Raw genomic sequence first — 20,226 nt, forward strand, 5'->3', positions numbered from 1 at the left:
CAAAATTGATTTCATGTCCACCACTGACCTGGCTCATTCAGCAAATGGCTTGAGGATATCTGTTTCAGGAATAACAGCTTTCAATCATTTCCCCAAAACAGCGTATTACCTGGTGTGTGATCCTTGAGTGGACCTCCTGGTTCTATGACAGCTTTGCTGTGAATGTCCCAGTCAAATTCATCTTCAGGATCTTGTGTAAATCCACACACAGCAGTCCAGTCGTGGCCTTGTGTTTCAAAGTTGCAGCTTCCTGGGACGGTGGTATATTGGCCTGGTGACACAAAGAAAACCACATTTATTTATTATCGTTGAAGCTTCCATTCAAGTCAAGGATGGTGCTTTGATAGCCCAACAATCATTGGGTCTTGTGCCTGCATGGTTTAATTCCACACCATTGGGGGTAGGATGGGGGAAATGGGTCACAAGTGGACAGTCCCATCTACCTGTCAAACTGGTGAGATCCAGTTCTCCATCCTTGATTTATTTATTTACTTGTAATAATACAAGTCTGTTCACAAAGTGGTTTACAACTATTTGAAAATACAAAGGACTGCCTCTCCCCATCTGAACCAACCTGGACCCTGCAATAATAATGTGAGGCCCTTCTTCATGTGCCTCCTTTGTGAGAGGTCAGGAGGGCAGCAACATAAGAAGAGGCCTTTTCTGTAGTGGCTTCCCACTTGTGGAATGCTCTCCCCAGGGAAGCTCATCTGGTACCTTTATTACATATCTTTAGATGCCAGGCAAAAACATTCCTCTTCTCCCAGGTCTTTGGCTAATGAAATCTATGGCCTTTTAAACTGTGTGTTATTGCTTTTGTTTGTTACTATGTTGTGTATTATTATTATTATTATATTGAAAATTACCTTGTGATAATTAGATGAAGGGCGGTATAGAAAATAAATCAATTGATTAATTAAATAAATAAAAATGATAGCAATCCATACAAACTAAAATAATTCAACTAAAATAGTAAAAAAATAATATTTGAAACTTTATGAAAAGCCAAAGAAAGAAGTCACCACGAGTCTCCAGAAGCTCAGCCGAATGCAAGAGTCTTACCTGCTTACAAAAGGAGACTACAGAGAGACACATCAGTTCAGATGGAGGTCAAAAATGATGATTACATTTCTCAAAATAATGATAGTACAACTTTGTTAACTGGTGCAACTTTCATCGGCAGAAATCCAAATTTACATATGTTAAGATGATAAATGACCTCCCTACAAAGAAGTATTGCTGCTTTGGGGGGAAACACTCAGGTTTTCCAGATGGTGTGTGAGAGATATAAGCAGGTCTTTGCATAGGCAAAGCAGAAATATGTGCCAGCTTAAATAGTAAGAAGAAAACTAATGTTTGGACCTTCACCCAAAAAGACAGACTTGAGAGAAACCAAATATTTCACACATGTGACTTTGGATTCTCTTGGGCATTTCCCTAGCCTGGCTGTGACCTAGTAACAAGGTATAATCATTGCGGTGGCTTTGGCTGCAATCCTAAACACACAGGGAGTAAGCACCATTAAACTTCTGAGTAGAGGACTGCACTGTTATTGGGTGCCATGGAGGGAAGTTAACATACGAAAGGACCTATGGCAGAAGCCAGATTTGGATCAGGTGCATCTGCACTGTTGGAAGTGTAAGATTCCTTATACACGTGTGAGAATTCAAACCAGTTGGTTCCTCATTCACTTGTTGTTGTTTTGACAAGCATGTGAATCTTTCCTCCTGCTATCTTGATCCTTCTTCACTGACTGACTTATTTAGTTCAGTTTTAGAGTATTCTTTCTTTTCTCTGAATCCATTTATTCTTGCATCAGCTGTTGGAAACTAGATTCCATTTCATTGGATGCATCCTGTGCTGGCAGGCATTTGTACATGCAGGGTCTGTTTTTGTGTCTCTGATATGGGGGCTGTTGCTGCTGGTGAGTAGATATTGACAGCGATGCATTTGCTGCAAAACTCTCCCACTTTTATGTATGCTTTTTAAAAAACAAAACAAAACAAAAAACACACATGGATAGGAGGTCCTGTCTGTAGGGTTCCCAGAGGCACCACTCTGGCCCTTGGCTTAATTCCACAAGAGTCTTAGTGTTATTTGGCACTTCAAACACTGTGGACCTGCTCTTGCTCTTAGGGCTGTCCCTCTGGGAATGGATTGCTGGGCAAGTGAGAACAAGGGAAAGGTAGAGAAGGAATGAGGCAGCCGAGAGAAGGAAAGAACTAGGCAACCTTGCCGGGCCTCAGATTCTGCTCACCATCAGCTATAGCCCCCAAGTGACATTTCCTGTGGGTGAACAGCCCTTCAAAGGAAAAAAAGTAAAACAAAAATAATGAATGTATAGTTTGATAAAATAGAGCTACTTGCAGGACAACACACTCGCTTGTCTATTAAGGAGCAAGTGCTCGCATATATCAGGCATCGGACTAAATGATTTCTCTATTTAGACACTGGAAATGGATTTCGGGAAAATGTGTGATGCATGAAAGCACCTTAGATCAAAATGTGGGATGCAGTGCTAAAGGCTCAAATGTTTTCTGTGTATTTTGTTCATTATTGTAACTGAAAAAGTTTAAAGGGCTAACTTGAATTTGAAAAGACTTTAATTTAAATTGATTTTTTCCCCTTCGGTATCTGAAAAACTCTCGATTTCCCCACTTTTTATTATGTGACTATAAATGAATCTGGTCTTCAATTACAAACCAGCTTGCCTGAGCAAAAGAAATCAATCTAAATAGGTGGGATTACTTTTGGTATCTTCAACAACCAACAATGCAATAGAATACTCCAGCACTCTTGCAGAAAGGAAACAACAGAGATTTATTCAGCATTCCAGATCAATGCAAAACCATAAAGCATAGTAATTGCAGTAGTACTTGTTAAATGTATTCCTAACCGAATGAACAGGGCAGTATTACTCTTGGCTAAATGGGATTGTTGACTCTGCTCAGACCTGAATGCAGGAGATGCCAGGTGAATGCTATTGACATAGCTTGTTGCCATGCCACCCAGGTAGTCACAAGGGTGCTACTTCAGCCCTGAGAGGCACAGTTCTTCTATAAGTGTCAGAAAATCAAGAGCCACAATTTGGAGCTACTGGGAGCAAGCAGAGATTAAAGTGCCCTTCTCACACAATGCCAGCAGTGTCAGAGCTACTTCCATATAGTGAGGTCCCATACTGCAGGAGAGGGCATGTGACTAATACAGAATGGCCTCCCCCCCCCCAACCCAACTGGCACCCCAGGCATGGGGAAAGGTTCACATGAGTGACCTTTACTCGGCACCAGGGGACTGAACTGGGAGCTTCTGGCAGCAGAACCCAGGCACTTTATTCACTTTATTCATCAGGGCAGCTATCAAGCAATGGGAGTTATTGCAATCATTTATGCTGTGCTGCAGTGCCACCAAACAAGACCACATGAACCAACAGGGCCTTTTAGGAATACCAAAAAAGCAACAAACAAACAGGTCCTGTAAAGCATGTCTACTATGTCTGGTCTTTGCTGGGGACCAGATATGGGATTGCTTCTTCCTTTGAATCAGTGTCAGACTCACTGTCAGGGTCTATGACAAATCCAAGTTCCAGCGCTCTTTATCAGATGCACTGAGCACCTCCCGTATTGTGCATCTGATGAAGTAGGCTCTTGCCTCCCAAAGCTCACGGAATGATAAATGTGTCTCCCAGGTGTCACAAAACTCTGCAAATTCTGCTGCAACAGACTAATGCGGCCACTCTTTTATAATCTCTGTCTACCGCGGAAATGGATGAGACTTTGAAATGCTTTAAATGTTGTGCCTTGCCATTTCATCACTACTAAAAAGATCACCTGGCTACAATAATTCAATCACAATATCTTGCCAGTGTAATTCAGCTTGCATTGTTTACAATAAATACTTAAGAGCAGTATGTGCTGGGTCGATGAAGTCAGCTGCCTGTTTGCACCTTCTTGACATCCTTTTCTTTTTGATGTAAACCAAATCTATTTACAGGTGACGGGGAAAGGACTGTTCCATTTGTCTCTAAAATTGCTTTCATTTCAATATGCCAAGGCATTTGACTAGATGGTTCATCAGCACCGAGGCCTGCTATTAATAAAACCCATGCATAATTGAATGCCGTTCAGCAAAATTGAAAGTGCTTTCAAGGTACGCATGCAGTTTCCCTACATCACTACCACTGCTGATTTTTAAGGGGCATAACAACTGTGGGAGACTGTCTGACTGGAAGGCAGAAGAAAATATTTTAAAGTTCAAATGGTTAAAAAGGAAACACTGGGGGCTTCCAGACAGGAGTTTATTGTGTAATCCTTGTTGCTTGTGCATGTAAGTTTTCTGCACCATCCACACCAGGTCGTCATCATCCAAGTATCAACCCATTGTTTTTCTTAATTTAATCTGGATTTATCAGTTCTATGGAAAATTGATAATAAAATATGCAGTTATTTCTGATGCAGGAGCTCCTTAACATGTAGCCATTTCAGTGGTTAACCTCTATTTCTGCTTCCTCTTCACCTGAGCACATCCCAACCATTTTGTTTATGGCAGGCCACTGAGACCAAACTGAAATGGACTGGTGCATTTAAGACAGGTTTACATAGCAAAATGATGATACAGCCAGTCTTGGTCAGTTTATTTAGAGGTTAAAGGGAAAAGGGAATATAATTTATATCTCTATCTCTATCTATCTATCTATCTATCTATCTAACAAAAGGCTGGAGTGCTGGACATCAATTCTATGCATGACCATGGTAATCACCATGGTTAAACCAAAAGAAATAAGAAACAAAACTATAAACCACAGATACAGCATATTATCTTATTTAATTCTACTTTATAAATACCTACTCAGGAATTGGAATCAAGCATGAAAGACCAACTAATTGTTCCCAAAGCCAACAATCACGACTTGTTGTTCACATGATATATCAGCCAAACCAACAAGGCATAACCTCCTACCAATATAATGAACCACACCAAACCATTTTTTAAAAATCTCATTCTCTACCTCTAAATCATGTATTTCTTTTTAAAACCACAGAATAATTCGGAAATGGGGTGAAGCAGAATTCTGGACATCTACATGCCAAATGATGCATACTGCAGATTCATCCATTTCTAGTTCATTCTTTTTTGACCTCTTACCATTAGCACTGCAAGAATAGCTGCTGTGAGATCAGAATATACAAAACTCTGTGAAGATTTACACCCACTGTCATGCTAGACAGTATAAATGCATTCAACTGAGTAGGAGAGGGGTACATGATTTACCAACCTGGAGAAACGGAAGGTACAAAAGGCCAAGTGAACCAGTCCAATTATATACATGCTTACCCAGAAGTAAGAAATGTATTTAATTTTTTTAAAAGAAATGAATTGGCAAAGTTTTTAAAATATTAGCATTATATAGCATATTTTTCTTCTACATCAGTTTGTTTAATATGGGTCACTTACCGATATTTGGGTGGGCAGTTGTGGTCGGGCATGGCACCCTGGGAGTGGAAAAGTCCTTTCGCCCTTGCAGCCAGACATTGGGATCCTCCTCAGCCAGGTGTGGGGGATGATGGCACAGCCCGTCAGAATTCTGAATATTTTAGCCAATCAGAGCCTGGTGGGGGGCAGGGCTTGGGTGGCAGACCGGAGTGAACAAGTGTTCACTCTGGTCCGCTGCTGGAGGATAAAAGCTGGCTGTGCTTGTACCATCTTGTCTAGCAGATAAAGCCCTGAGTGGAATCTTTAGTTTATTTTTGGGTGCGAGGTGACATGGTGTACCACCCCGACCCCAAGCTCATGCAACTTCTCAAGATACAACCCCTAAAGGTGTCTCAGTGGAAGTTCTGTCCTGAAGCCAAGTGGGGAGCAGATGGAACTTCCAACTGCGGCCTGGGGAGGGCCACTTTAGTTGACTTTCCTAGGCTTATTCCCAGGAAAGTGGTCATAGGATTGCAGCCTCTTTGGTGCAGCAAATGTATCCAGATATAAGAAGAAGAAAAAGTCAAGGGGAACCAGCTCAGAAGCAACATGTTCATAACAATCCTGTCCTGAATAGCTATTTTATAGCACTTAAGCTTTAAAAAAAGCAGCTTACATTAATGCAGAGAGATAGAAGTACTTACTGCAATCAGCTTCATCAGACAAGTCTTTGCAGTCAGCTTTGTAGTCACAAACAAGGTGAGATTCAATGCACTTCTTGTTCCAACATACGAAGTCGGTAACAGTAGGGCACACCCCAGAATCTTCTCCAACTGGAACCAACAGGACAGCTAAATCAATACTTTAATTAAATCAAAGAATGCCCTTTTTGATTTGTTTACCCATTGTGCACCATCACTTTAGTGATTTTCTGCTTCCAACAGATGTTATTCAATCCCGCTCACTTTTAATGATGGCTTGTACCTGCCTAGACTGCTCTATTGCCCATATTCAGAGCTTAATGGATGGGAAGCTTTAAGCAGACTGAAATTCAATTCAGCATGAGGACAACGCTTCATTTGGCTTGTTTGGTCTCCAGATGCATGGGGGGTATGATAACATTCATTGCCAGTAAAGACAAAAATACATAGAACAAAGGCAGCAATGACGAAAAGCCCAATATGCATACACAAACTCGGACATAGAGTTCCTCCTGTTTCCCAAAGGCACCACCTCCACCATTGCATCATGAGTTTTCAAGATTATGGAGTTCTCAGTGCCATTTGCAATGCAGAACAGAGGACTATTGATGCTTTTAAATTATGGTGCTGGAGGAGACTCTTGAGAGTCCCATGGACTGCAAGAAGATCAAACCTCTCCATTCTTAAGGAAATCAGCCCTGAGTGCTCACTGGAAGGACAGATCGTGAAGCTGAGGCTCCAATACTTTGGCCACCTCATGAGAAGAGAAGACTCCCTGGAAAAGACCCTGATGTTGGGAAAGATGGAGGGCACAAGGAGAAGGGGACGACAGAGGACAAGATGGTTGGACTGTGTTCTCAAAGCTACCAGCATGAGTCTGACCAAACTGCAGAAGGCAGTGGAAGACAGGAGTGCCTGGCGTGCTCTGGTCCATGGGGTCACAAAGAGTCAGACACGACTAAACGACTAAACAACAACAACAACAACAACAGTTTGAGTAAGTCAGGAAATCTCTCTTTTGCCAACTCCAGCTCCTGTATAGTTGAGGAAAGGTGGGGGCAGGAGGAAAATAAAGCTTAGGACACACACAAGCACCCAGCAAGGTAGTCTCCTGTTTGCTCAAACTAGCAAGCAAATATAATCCGTGAAAATAATTGAGCAGAAAATTAAATGCAAGTACTGCATTCCAGTTAGTCTATTGAACAAACCCTACTTTTGTATTACACTTATGCTATATCTTGAAAGCAAAACTTTAAATAAAACATGCTTGGTAATAAAAAAAATGGGATGATGGTGATGATGATAATGATAATGATGATGATGATGATGATGATAATATGCTAACTGGGGTGTACAAGAAATTTTAAACCCATTGCACACTGAAATACTGTAATACTGAATACTGAAGGCAAGAAAAAAAATGGCCTATCATAAAATCTGACTCAGATATACATATCTCAATATCTTCATTTGTTTAGCGTGAAGGTCTGAAGGGATTTCAAAGTGTGCTTGCTTTAACACACTAAGAAAACGTCGCAGGATCAGCCAGAATTTCCAGTCCTGGGGAATTTCCCAAGCATGTTCAACCTAATGCACTTAGAAGCTTTGGCAAACTGCTGTGCTATACATGTAAAAGTCTAAGAGGAGCCCAAGTACCCAGAGAAGTTGGTGGCTGAACTTGCATGTGCACCCCTGCTCCCATGCATGTTCAGGCAGATGCCTGAATGAGGCTATAATATACCTGCAAACAAGTTTAAAAGACTCACTTTGAAATCAACTGATAGCTCAAGATTACACCCGACGACCTCCTCCCTCTCCAACCCAAAAGCCATGATGGAGGATAATATTGAAGGATCACGTACAGGTAGTCATAAAGGCCAGTCGGGGCAGGGGGCATGAAATGACATAATAAAGATACCTAAAGCCAACTTGGAGTGCGCTGCTAGGAAAAAGTGCAGCCGACTTTTATCCTCCTTTCCTAGCCATAATAGGCCATTTCCCATTTGAATTTTGCAGGTGACTCCTGACCACTCCTGTAGTCAGCAGAGGAGCTGACATCATCCACTGGTTGTGCAGGAAGCCAAAAGACAGCCCCTCCCCCTGATTCCAGGTGATCACACTCGGCTACAATCACCACTTCTGGTGAATTCAGGTATGTGTTTCTTCTAACAAACGTCAGCAAGCCAAGGCACCCCACAAGCATATTGACTGAGCCATAGAACACACATCACACCTATCGAAGTGCACAACATGAGGCTACATCACTCTGTTCATAAAACTTAAGCATTCACAAGAGAGAACTTGGTGCTGGATAAATGGTTGAAAGAGCGATGTGTATCCAAAGTGAGCCAGCAAAGTGGAAATGCTTTATTGCTAACAATTGTATTAAGATATTCTGCTTCTGGGCTGAAGATACAAACATACCAGGAATGCTAACTGTACTACTACGACTGGAGATGTAAGGACAAGGCAACACACAAATATAAGCAACAGAGGAGAAGATGGTACCTCAAGTGTGGGATCCTGAAACACACTTGAATCCCAACCTCAGCACTCCAAGATGGGCAATGAATTCAAATGAATAGAGGACATTTTCCTCTTTCAATGTGAAGAAATTAATCTTTGGCTTTACTTGTGGACTGTATGAAATGACAATATGAACTATCCAAGTTTAGGGGTTACTTACATTAAATACAAAAGCAACAGCAGGCAAGAGCAATTGCCTTCATGCTTCCCGGAGCCATTCCCCTAACATACACATGTGTTGGTTAGAGAACTGCATTACAAAATTCAGAGAAGTTCCAGAGAAGTTTAGTTGCATTTCAGTTTGTGCGAATGTTTCTTTAACTGTGAATTTGCGATTTAAACCAAGCTTCTCCCCCGTCCCTACTAAATGCAAGGTATCCCTTTACCAGTTTTTCAGCCCTTGGCTGAATGTTGACATTTCATTAAGGAAGAAAGGAAATGGTTTTCACTCAGAATAGTGTTTGTCATAATTAGGAGCATTTCTTCATTTTAAATTCAGGATACTTTTACAAAAACAAGATAAACTGAACAAACTAAAAAGGATGCCGGAGAAAAAAATAAAATAAAATTTGTTTCCCCAAATATAATTCAACTAGTTTGCTCTGAACCAGCCAAGAATAACATGCTGGAGTAACAGAAAGCGCAATGACAAAGAAATCTAATGAAGCGGTATAGCACTTGCATGCATTCCCTGTTTTCGCCTGCTGTGCTTCTCAAGTGTCCTTGCAAGGTAAACTATGGGGAGCTGTTGAACTATAGAGGAATGCCAAGGCACTGAAAGAGCTGCACAAGCTGTGGACGGCCAACCCCTTAGTTCAATCCCATCATTGTTTGACTCATATTGCAACCTACATATATTTACAGTGGTACCTCAGGTTACAGACGCTTCAGGTTACTCCGCTAACCCAGAAATAGTACCTTGGGTTAAGAACTTTGCTTCAGGATGAGAACAGAAATCGTGCTCCAACAGCACAGCAGCAGCGGGAGGCCCCATCAGCTAAAGTGGTACTTCAGGTTAAGAACAGTTTCAGGTTAAGAACGGACCTCTGGAATGAATTAAGTACTTAACCCGAGGTACCACTGTATTTGGAGAGAGGGCTCTGACCCCTGCTTACTCTGCTTACCAGCTCCCCTCACATTCCCTAGACTTTCCCCTTCCTACCCTATGCAACTACCAATCCCCTTTTCACCTCCTCAAGCCTATTTTTTAACCCACTTCTCTCTTCTGTTATACTGCACTGCTTTCACCTTCACTCCTATGCCCGTGTCCCTCCTTCCTTTTGTGGAACCCCACTTCCAATTGCAACTACCCCTTTCACCTTTAGTCGAATTATGGTGCCACCTTCCCCTCCTATTATGCAGCTCTGTTTGTACTTCTGTTTTCATCTTTACCTCCATTTCCATGCCGACTCTTCCAACCATTTTTGCAACCCCCTTTTGCAACCCAATTTTCACCTTTATCCCTTCTCCTTCATTTTATTAACTCCGCCACTGCCATTTCTGTGGCTCCTCCTCTCTTCTGTTCTGCAGTCCCCTTTGCACACACAAACCCATGATGATATCTGTTACTGTATCTTTAAGCTAAATAGACTTTAAAGAGCAAGCGTGTCATTAACTTGTTCAGTTAGAGAAGGTTAAGTTCAGCTGATGGCTGTTGCGCATATATGGGTGTTTGCTTGTTGATGAAATATCCATCCTAAATTACTACACAGAAGCTGGATCTTCTTGTTTAAAACAACACAAGGTACTAGGAGTGAAATACATTGTGGGAAGTTACTGTGGGATATTTGCAGGCTCTTCATCCCTTATCTCTCTCACACAAGGCAGTCGAGGAATAGAAGAGGATGTTTGAGTACAGCAAGAAGGGCATGGATAGCTTCCCTTTCATTTCTCCCAGCATTCCCTTCTTGCCGCCCCCCCCCACCCCCCGGAATGCAAATAATTACTCTTAGTTTTAAAAAGTTATCCTTGGAATAACTGTGTGGCCTTTCTTGAAATTGCTAATTTTCCCCCTTGGTAAATGATAAATTATGATTTAATTCTATTCAGTGCTTTTCTATAAAAGTTTTTTTTTGGGGGGGTGGAAAACAAACTATAATTATGCCTCAAATACAAAATGAACAGTTGTGAACCTCTTGTGAGAAGCCTTTTGGGGAAATTCTATATGCAAAACTTGCAAAAATATACTCCTGCCTGATGATCAATATAAAAAGCTGTAATATCAATGTCCTTCACTGCTATTGTGATGCATTTCATTTTCCTTACTGTTTGTTGTACGGATTCCTGAGATAATCTTAAGTGCTTTGAATGCATAGAGAGCAGCAGCAATGTATAAATGCTAAGTGCTGGGTGAAATTGGTAGGTGAATAGTTTTAGTAGGTTAAAATCTATTAGAATTTTTTAAATGGGCATATGGTATTTTATATGACGTTTATAAAACAAACCACGTCTGTACAATCCTGGCCTGGGCTTTCTCCTTTCTCTGTTAATATGTGCTGCTCTCTCTTTTTTCTTGTCTTAGTAATCATGTCAGCCCCCTGCTGGGCCTTCTGCATTTATAATATACTATTGATGAGCAAGCCCTGAATAGTTTGTAACAGTCTGAAAAAATTTCACCCACAGCAAATGATCAATGACACTGGGGACATGTAATCATGTTAGCACAAAGCATCACTCACAGTGGGAAGAATTGAAGTAGCCAACAGGAAAAAAAAATTGCCAGCCATGCACAGGTGCTGTGATTCAGTGCATATGATAAAAATCAAAACTTATGAATCTTGGACCATGTCTGTGGCACACTCTCAAGAAGGATTATTATTATGATTAAATAGCTAGCCATGCAAATATTTTACCAGCTTTTAAATTATTGTGGTAGACATCAAAGTTAAAATTGGGAAGAGTTCTAAAAATACTTAACATATAAGTGCTGTCATGCTATGTTTTTGAGATAGCCATTGACACACTACTTTCAAAATAGAGAACTTTTGAGTGTGGATGTGAATCAGGAGGTGAATAAAGTGTTGCAATGAAACAAAAAAAATTCTAAAGGCAGGTATCTCTCTCCCTTTCCCTCTTTTTCTCTTGATGCTATATTGTTTCTTTGAAGGTTATGTTGTTTCTTTGAAGGTTATATTGTTTCTATGAATGCTGCTCCTGTGAATCCAAATGAAAACAAGGACGATCACTTTTAAGTATAAAAAGAAATTAAAGGGAGGAAAACAAACAGGAAAAGAAGGCTTTAATATTTTGTTTGCTTATTTGGGTTTCTTTTTAACCTGCATTTCTTTGAATTAGATGTACTGTGGACAATAGTTAATTAGTTGTAGCTCTTCCTATATTAAGGAATAATGAGGAACTGTGTTCTGAAGATGCACAGCCTGTATTAAATGAAGGAGGAGGCAAAGAAGAGGAGGTGTGAATGTTAAATAACTAATAAAAAGGATGACTGATGAATGAACTCTTTCTCTGAGAGGAGAACTACTTAAAGGGAAAATGCCACATGCAGTAGATTATTGCACCAACAATTCCCTTCTTTAAAAGCCGTAAAGCGTTTAATAACCAAACTGCCTTTGAATTCAGAGGGTAACCTTTTATCTAAAGGGATCTTACAGAAGAAAACATCCTTTGTGGGTTGTGCCCTCAGTGATTCCCCTTTCCACTTTTCTATAAAGGCAACTGCCATAGTTTAAAAACTGTTCAGGAACAGAAAGTGAAGAACTTGGAACTAAGGTCTTGGATCCATGGGATGAACAAAATGTATATTTATTTATTTAAGTGCAAGTTCAGAAAGATTTCTTGGAAGTAGAATTCTATCAAAGAGCAATAAAGCTTAGCAGGATTCCTCAAAATACATTCGATAAGCACTTTCATTTTCAGGTATTTTTGTATCGGGGTGTTTTGCCAGCTGATTAGATATAGGAACAGCACCATACCATCAGTAACATGTGTGGCTATGGACAGCTATTTCTGGGGGAAAGTTGATAAAGCATTTCCTCAGGCAGTAGCGAGAAGTCGTATCAAATAAGGTGTGCTATCAATTCAAAAATCTGTGAGGATTTTTACTCAGCCAGGGCTAATCATAAAATTTGTGTTGATTCTGACATAAAACAAGCTTAACAAATTATATTGACTCTTAGAGAATTCTGCCTGCGGGCACTAAAGCCTTGGCAAGAGGATCCACACACAATTGGAAAGATTTGTTGGTGAAGACATTGAGATACAGATAATCCCAGCTGCGACCATAGATTTGTCATAAAGTCATAATATCTGAATCTGCCTTTCTACATTTCTGCGAATTTCTGTTTCTTGCTATAGAGTAAATCACACCCCAAGAATATGGTAGCAGACACGTGAGACAAGAAGGCTAATGTTTGGGCATCCATGTGTGAGAATAATGCAGAGGAGATAGAACAGGAGGGGGCAAAGTGGTGCCCACCATAGGTTTTGGACTACATTCCAATGGGCAGCAATGAGAGGAATTGTAGTCCACCACACCTGGAGGGCACCATGTTAGCTATTCCTGGGACAGAAGGTAAAGGCACTGTCATAACCACCAAACAGCAAAATATAGCTGTGATTTTATTTTTTAATAAGATGTAAATTTATTATTTAATATACTGAAGGCCTATGCTTCTTGAAAGGGACGCAGGTGGCGCTGTGGGTTAAACCACAGAGCCTAGGACTTGCTGATCAGAAGGTCGGCGGTTCGAATCCCCGTGACGGGGTGAGCTCCCTTTGCTCGGTCCCTGCTCCTGCCAACCTAGCAGTTCAAAAGCACATCAAAGTGCAAGTAGATAAATAGGTACCACTCCGGCAGGAAGGTAAACGGTGTTTCCGTGCGCTGCTCTAGTTTGCCAGAAGCGGCTTAGTCATGCTGGCCACAGAAACTGTACGCCGGTTCCCTCGGCCAATAAAGTGAGATGAGCGCCGCAACCCCAGAGTTGGACACGACTGGACCTAATGGTCAGGGGTCCCTTTACCCTTTATGCTTCTTGAAACTGCTCGAGTTGATGAGTTGGACAAAGTAAGACAATGAACTTGGCTTAGTGTTATGTGTGAACCTGACCATTATTGCATTGCTTTTTTAAAAAAAATTTCTATGCATTTATTTTTTCAGCACATACCATTTTAAGTAAGAAGTCCTTACCTGTGCTGCAGTTCTCATATACAATGTCATCTATTGCTGCTCCTCCTCCAAGATCCTTGATCCGAATGCCTTCAAACAGAACTTCAAAATTTCTCAGCTTCCCCAGATGTATTTCTGCTTTCTTCCAAAGGCCACCATAGTCTCCAGAATCACTCCAAACCTTTGAAAGACCACTCTCAGTCTTAAAAGAAAAGAATAAAGCTTAAGTGAATGCAAAACTCAGAAGGCTGAATTTGCATCTGCCGTGAATATGAAATGTGGGTAAGAGAAAGTGAAAGCTACAAGAAACACTGTTAGTTTAAGCAGGGCTAGTCATCATCTGCAAGGTACCACCACAAACATCCCTGACCACTGGCCATAGCGGCTGGATGTGTTTGGAGTTGCAGTCCAACAACAACTGGAGGGTGCCATGTTGGCAACCCCTGACCTACAGCAGAGAATAAAGAGTGAAAGGGAATGTGCAAGTGAGTCATGCAACCACTGTCCTTGGTTCACGAAAAGAGAGAACTTAAACATTCATGGGTAAATGTGCAAAGGGTCACATTGCACAAGATTCCTGATGCAAAAGGAAATGATGTAACTCACTCAGGCATCTTCTACTTTCACTGTTGCATTACACGCAACACAACTTTTATAATCAAGTCAAACTTTCAGGAAGGGGTTATGTGGGTCTTGAAGGAGGACTGGAAATCTTTACCTGTGCATGTGAGATTCAGGCTAATGACAGAGAGGAGACCCAGGTAAGAGCTGGGAGTAATGGTTGCCACAAGTGAGAGGTGTTCCTACCATTCAATACATTGTAAGCTAATTATAGTAAGTTTCTGTGAAATGTCCTTAGGGAACAATGACTTTCCCCCAAGATTTGTACACTACCATTTTGCTATTGTTTTGAACATTATTCTCTCTAATCTGTACTTTTAAGCTGTTACATTAGGTTAGCATATTTGTATTGTTTTATATGTTGTTTTAGATCATGTATGGATTTATTTACATGATGATTATTTTGTTCTTGCTTTTTGAATTGAGATATTATTGTTGTTTGTTTGATACATTGTGAGCCACTTGGGCAAATTTTTGCGGCAAAGTGCATATAAATAAACAGATGGTGATGATAAATCTGATTCTTCAATGAACAGACAGTTACCGGTAAGTACAAATTGTCATGTACAGGACCTATTTTCAAAAGTGTTACATCATTCTTGATGCCTTTCCCAGCTGCTACTTTTTCAGGCTTCAAATCATCCAAGCAGCTAAAATGAGCAAATTTTCTTATTACATGGCAAAGCTACGGCTGGGTTACACAACACCCGCAATTTAAGCTGCCACAAAAGTAAAATATATTATGCAGAGCCTGGAGGCAATCTTTTTTTGGTCTGAAAATACACTACTGATTTTGTTAACATTTTCTGCATAGAAGATTCACACAAATATGCAATCCTCACAAAGCCTCCAACTTTGGGGTAAAGTGCTCTGACAGGATGCAACCCAAGGGCTAGATTATATTTTACTACAACTATAGGACTACAAGGGAACAACCCCATATTAAGGAAAGAATCCAGAATCACATACTACTTAAAAATACAACTTAACAAGTAATAGACCAGATAGATCAGTTAGTTAAACGGTGTCAAAGACACCAGAAGACAAAAAGGGACTGGAAATAGACTGATGGATCCATCCCTACCTGGCACCGGTGACCACAAACTCAATAGCTAAAATGCATAATTTTAGAATAAATATTTAACATGGTTATACTCAGCATAATATATTTATAGTTGTAATATCCAGCAAAAAAAGATAACACTATGTAGTTCAAATATGCAACCAGCAGACTACTCCTATGCACATGCTCAAATCAACATTAATTCAACGGCACATGAACAGCACAATTTAACTGATTCCACTATGTGTGTAGATAGAGATATATAAAACACTTCTACTAGTGCAGTCAATTCCAGGGAGTGAACACAGACTTTCTGAATACATAGCCTTTGCTCTAGGTCTCTCTTATGTGCAGTTGATTTGGCAGCTATGGGATGATTAACAGCAAACTAAAACAAACAAGGCCCCAATTAGTACTTAGCTATGGAAACAATATGAATGCCAATGAAAATCAATGATGGCTTACACAACAAATTTGCCTACAATGACTTCTGAACCTTCCTCACTTGGAATGCTAAAAATCCATTCATTATTCATGTCAAGGCCACATTTGGCCTACAACCAGTATCATTAAAGTGGATTGAAACATTTAACTGAATGAGAATTACATCCTCTTGGACTGCAGTGATGCACATACTTGACTGGAATACGTCCCATTGAATTCAGTGGGACTTACCTTTAGAGTAGACATGATGGATATGCTTGAACAGTGGCACACACTCCACAGCATGTATAATTGTCAGCTTGAGGTGCAGCAACCTCAGCTGGTAGAAAGTAAAATGGGTAGAAAGTACTCCATGCACAGAGGCTACTCATAAGGCAGCACTTGTTGCTTGCAATACAGTGCCTGCTACTTACTTACTTCTCTCTACACTCTAGTACTTAAACATGTCCTATGTGTTTATCAATATATTTGAAGGGGGGGGAATGCCGTCAGTTCATGCAACAATAAAACTGGAGGGTAGCAAGGGATATGATCATTGTAATTAGACAATGTAGCGAAGACATAGTCTGCAATTATGCCATAAGATTATGCCATAAGACTGGAGGGTGGGCATGCATATTAGAGAGGTCTCCAGGGATCTTGCAAGTGGTTTTAAGGAGTAAAAGGTTCATTGTGGTGCAGTGTTAAATAAAAAATAGAAAGGGATTCCAACTGTATTTAAAAAGACAAATTCCGTGAATATTATCATATACTAGAAGAACTGAGGGTTTGTTGTTCAAGGCTCAGTCTCTTCACTCACAGCCTTAACTCACAAGGTGGATTTGGGGCAGCATGACCAGTCTTATCGCACTGGGCGCCAAGCCTAGGGGGCGCTGCAGGTCACCGCAACTATGATGTTGTGAATTGAGCAGAATGAAATGCAATAGGCAGAGAACGCAGATTTTTGGCATCACACAGGGCACAGCTGTAATTTGAAAGACCAAAAGTCTGCCCCTGCTTAACTATGTCTCCTTCTGTCTCTCTGCACACACAGCTCCTCACTCCACAGCAACATGGTGCTTTCTGCTGCTGGACCCTAGAAAACAAGTGTACTCTTTTCTCCTGAATGGTGAGTGCAAATGTACTCCCAGCTTAAGTATGGCAATCTTTCTGTTGGAGATTCATTCCCCGTGTCTGCAGTCATGGGATTGTTGTCTATCACATGACAGTGTATGTTTTCATTCCACAGTGTGGGAAGTGACGGAGACAGGATGTTTTGGTATTACTGTGTTCTGTGAAGTGGGACTATTGTCCTTTGTTCTTTCTCTCTTTGCTGTCTGATGAGAAAGAGGAAGGAGCTAAAGCAGAATGCTCCGAGTGTATTATATGTAAATAAACGTAGATTAGCCAAAAAGATGTGCTACTGAGTTCTGTTCCACAAACTGTGAATACTCTGCAGATCCCTAAGTGTACTGATGTCTCCAAGGCATCAGTCGCTGTGCTGTTCGGGTTGGAGAAAGCTTTTGAACGATCGACAAGGAGGGAGACAACATGCCAGTCGGACATGTGTCTCTGCCAGGGTCCTACACGAGAGTAGGACGCTCCTAACACTTTCTCCTTTTTGCCTCCTCTTCTTCTTCTGTTCTTCTTCCTCCATAAAGCCCATTGAGTGCACTTTTCTCTTTTGCCACCCCACCACCATGATTCTAGGGTGGTCAGTGTGGTGGGTTACTAAAAAAAGCCAAACAATTTTATGGGTTTCAGGAATTTTACTTTTTTAAATATGGCAACCCTAGATATAGAGACCAGTTAGACAAATTTGTCAGTGAAGTATGTGAGACTGACAAACTCCAAGGGACAAATTTGGATAGTTCTGCATCATGGAAGTGTGTGGGGGCATATATATATATATATATATACACGTGAATACAAAGACTCAGAGCACTTAATTGCATCTATTCTTTTGGTTGTCTTTACACATACATGCAGTTTGCCCTTGAAATCTCTCTTGTGTGGGAAAACATTCCAAAACATTATTAATAGGAAGAGTCTGATTAATTAATAAAAGAGCTAGCCATTGATTGGGGAATTAAGCAGAAGCTTTAACTGAAGTGGAAATTAATAACGGAAAATTATAATGCAAAATTGATCCATTTAAGTATTTACTGATAATAAAGTGAATTAGACATTTCTAGTATTGAAGCAGTAAGGCCCATAATCCTTTAGACACGTTTACAGATATGCTTTATCTGTTGCATAGGGAATAGCACCACTGAAATGAGTTCAAATACCAAAGGCCATTTGGATCAGATACATAAATGGCTATTTTGCAAACCTTGTAAACATTTCTGGATCTGGAACTGCTAGAAGAGCCCATTACTATTAAGCTGCTTAGCTTCTGCTGTTTCAAAATTTATAAATACTTAATAAAACATCAAATACAGTGAAAATATTCAAGTATAAATAGGCCAACATTCTTAACTGAAATTCTGTTTGAAAGGTCCGAAACCATATTGTGATGGGATGATGAGCTGCTTGTGCGTAAAGCTTAGTCCCTCAGAGTTTGCTCAACTTAGCAAGGCTCTGTTTTTAGCGGAGCCCTTAAGCATGGCTCCCTCAGTCGCTGGCAGAATCCGACAGTGGGCGTTTACGGAATCTACTCCAGCATAAAAGCTCCTTGACGGAAACGCGTCGTCTGGATTCTCGGCGCGACAGTTTCCGGCGAGGAGTGGGTGTACCTATGGGAGGACCTGAGACTTCTCCGCTGTTATCGCTGGAAGACTCCCTGAGCCATTCCTTCGTCTCTCTCTCTTCCTGATCTCCCACTCTCCTCCTGCTGCTGCCTTCCGCCACTGCTGAGTCTCTCCTGACTTCTGAGAGCCCCTCCACCTCCTGTCTTTCCGATGGCAGTTCCCTGACACATATTTTTCAAAATAACATATTGTAGAGTTTGTTTGGAGAAGGAAAACAGATTCTACTCTCATCACAAGATCATTGTTGTCAGTTCTTTGGGGACTGTGAGTGCTTGAGCTATATGCATGCCATTGCTGTGTGCAAGGACACTATTTTAAAGCACTGTAAGCACTGTGCACGTTGACAGTACCAATCACCAGCTCAAGGGAAGCCTTACTGAGAAGTTCAACTGGAACTTACCATATGGTCTGAGACTGTATGTGTGACCTGACTTTGCTCTGAGCCATGAGTGTATCACTGTGGTGGACAGGGAAAGCCTACTGTGTGAATCACCTCAAATTAATTCCAGAATCCAGTGCCATATCTAAATACAATTAACCCCTTAATTCAGGGAATAATTCCCCATTGGGTATGATTATGAGATGGAAAGCACACCCCTCCTTAATTAATTGGACTATCCACATGGTCAATTCCATTTTAGGACAATCCCAGGAAGCTGATACACACAACTCTTTTCTAAACTGCACTGTCTCTATGATGGATCTCAAGACAGCAGGCTTCTTTCTTTCTGTAATTAGGCTTTAGACCCCTCCCTTACTTCCACCCTCCCAGTATACCCTTGCCTCCAAGCTATGTTTATTATTTCATCTGAGGGTTAGTCAAAATCCTAGGCAGAGAGATACCAGCCAGCATCTTTCTAAAGAGTTTTTCCTCTGTTTTTGAACTAACTTAGTACCAGTGGTGCCTTTGCGACACCAATATCCTGTGCCGCCACCCCTCCCCCCGTCTCATGCTCCAGTCTACATCAGAGTTATGGTACCCCTAGTGGTGTCCTTGAGGCTCCGTGCCCAGTGTGACTGAACCCGTTATACTCCCCTAAATCTGTCTGTTACTAGGGCTCAAAAAACCCAAATATCAAATCAGAATTAGCTATATTATTACCCATTCGATTACTGCCTGAGCCTTACGAGGGACAGGGATGCACTTCACACAAAGTGTGTGCAAAGAAATCCTGGAAATCTATAACTCCTCTCTAGTTAGCTTCTTTGACCCTTATGTTTTTTTAATTTATTATTACATTTACTTATTTAATGTATTTATAGAAGTATTTATATACTGCCCGCTCATAAAATGTCAGGACAGCATACAGCAACATAAAATCTGTAAAAGTAGTGAAGAACAATTGTTAACATGACTGGCTACAATCAGTAAGACAACCAACTATATACCACCTTTCTTTTAAGGAGGTTAAATCACCCAACTGACCAATGTAGAGAAGACTAGGATGGAATCTACACACATATAAAAAACGTTCTAAAAATGCTTTTTAAAAAAGCGTTTTAAAAAATACATTGAATTTTCCATAAGGCTCACCATCGCCATCTAGTGTCACATTGTATATTGCACTTAAAACATACTTAATATAGTTTATTTGCAGCTGTATT

General features: G+C 40.8%; 1 protein-coding gene and 1 long non-coding RNA gene across 3 annotated transcripts in view; one reads left to right on the plus strand and one right to left on the minus strand.

Annotated features, from left to right (window-relative positions):
* MALRD1 (MAM and LDL receptor class A domain containing 1) overlaps positions 1-20,226 on the minus strand; it is a 234,181-nt gene that overhangs the window by 86,638 nt on the left and 127,317 nt on the right. For both annotated transcript variants that reach the window (XM_079948258.1, XM_079948259.1), the window contains 3 exons: positions 13,783-13,963; positions 6,114-6,242; positions 110-271 (listed from right to left, as the gene is read on the minus strand). In XM_079948258.1, coding sequence (XP_079804384.1) covers positions 110-271; positions 6,114-6,242; positions 13,783-13,963 — 472 coding nt within the window. The remainder of the gene's footprint in view (positions 1-109; positions 272-6,113; positions 6,243-13,782; positions 13,964-20,226) is intronic.
* Positions 1-20,226, plus strand: part of LOC307200057 — a 39,536-nt gene that overhangs the window by 3,276 nt on the left and 16,034 nt on the right. The window contains exon 2 of the long non-coding RNA XR_013832308.1: positions 16,923-16,997. This is a non-coding gene — a long non-coding RNA (uncharacterized lncRNA). The remainder of the gene's footprint in view (positions 1-16,922; positions 16,998-20,226) is intronic.

The sequence above is a fragment of the Podarcis cretensis genome (genome assembly GCF_951804945.1).
Source record: "Podarcis cretensis genome assembly, chromosome: 12".
Taxonomy (NCBI): domain Eukaryota; kingdom Metazoa; phylum Chordata; class Lepidosauria; order Squamata; family Lacertidae; genus Podarcis; species Podarcis cretensis.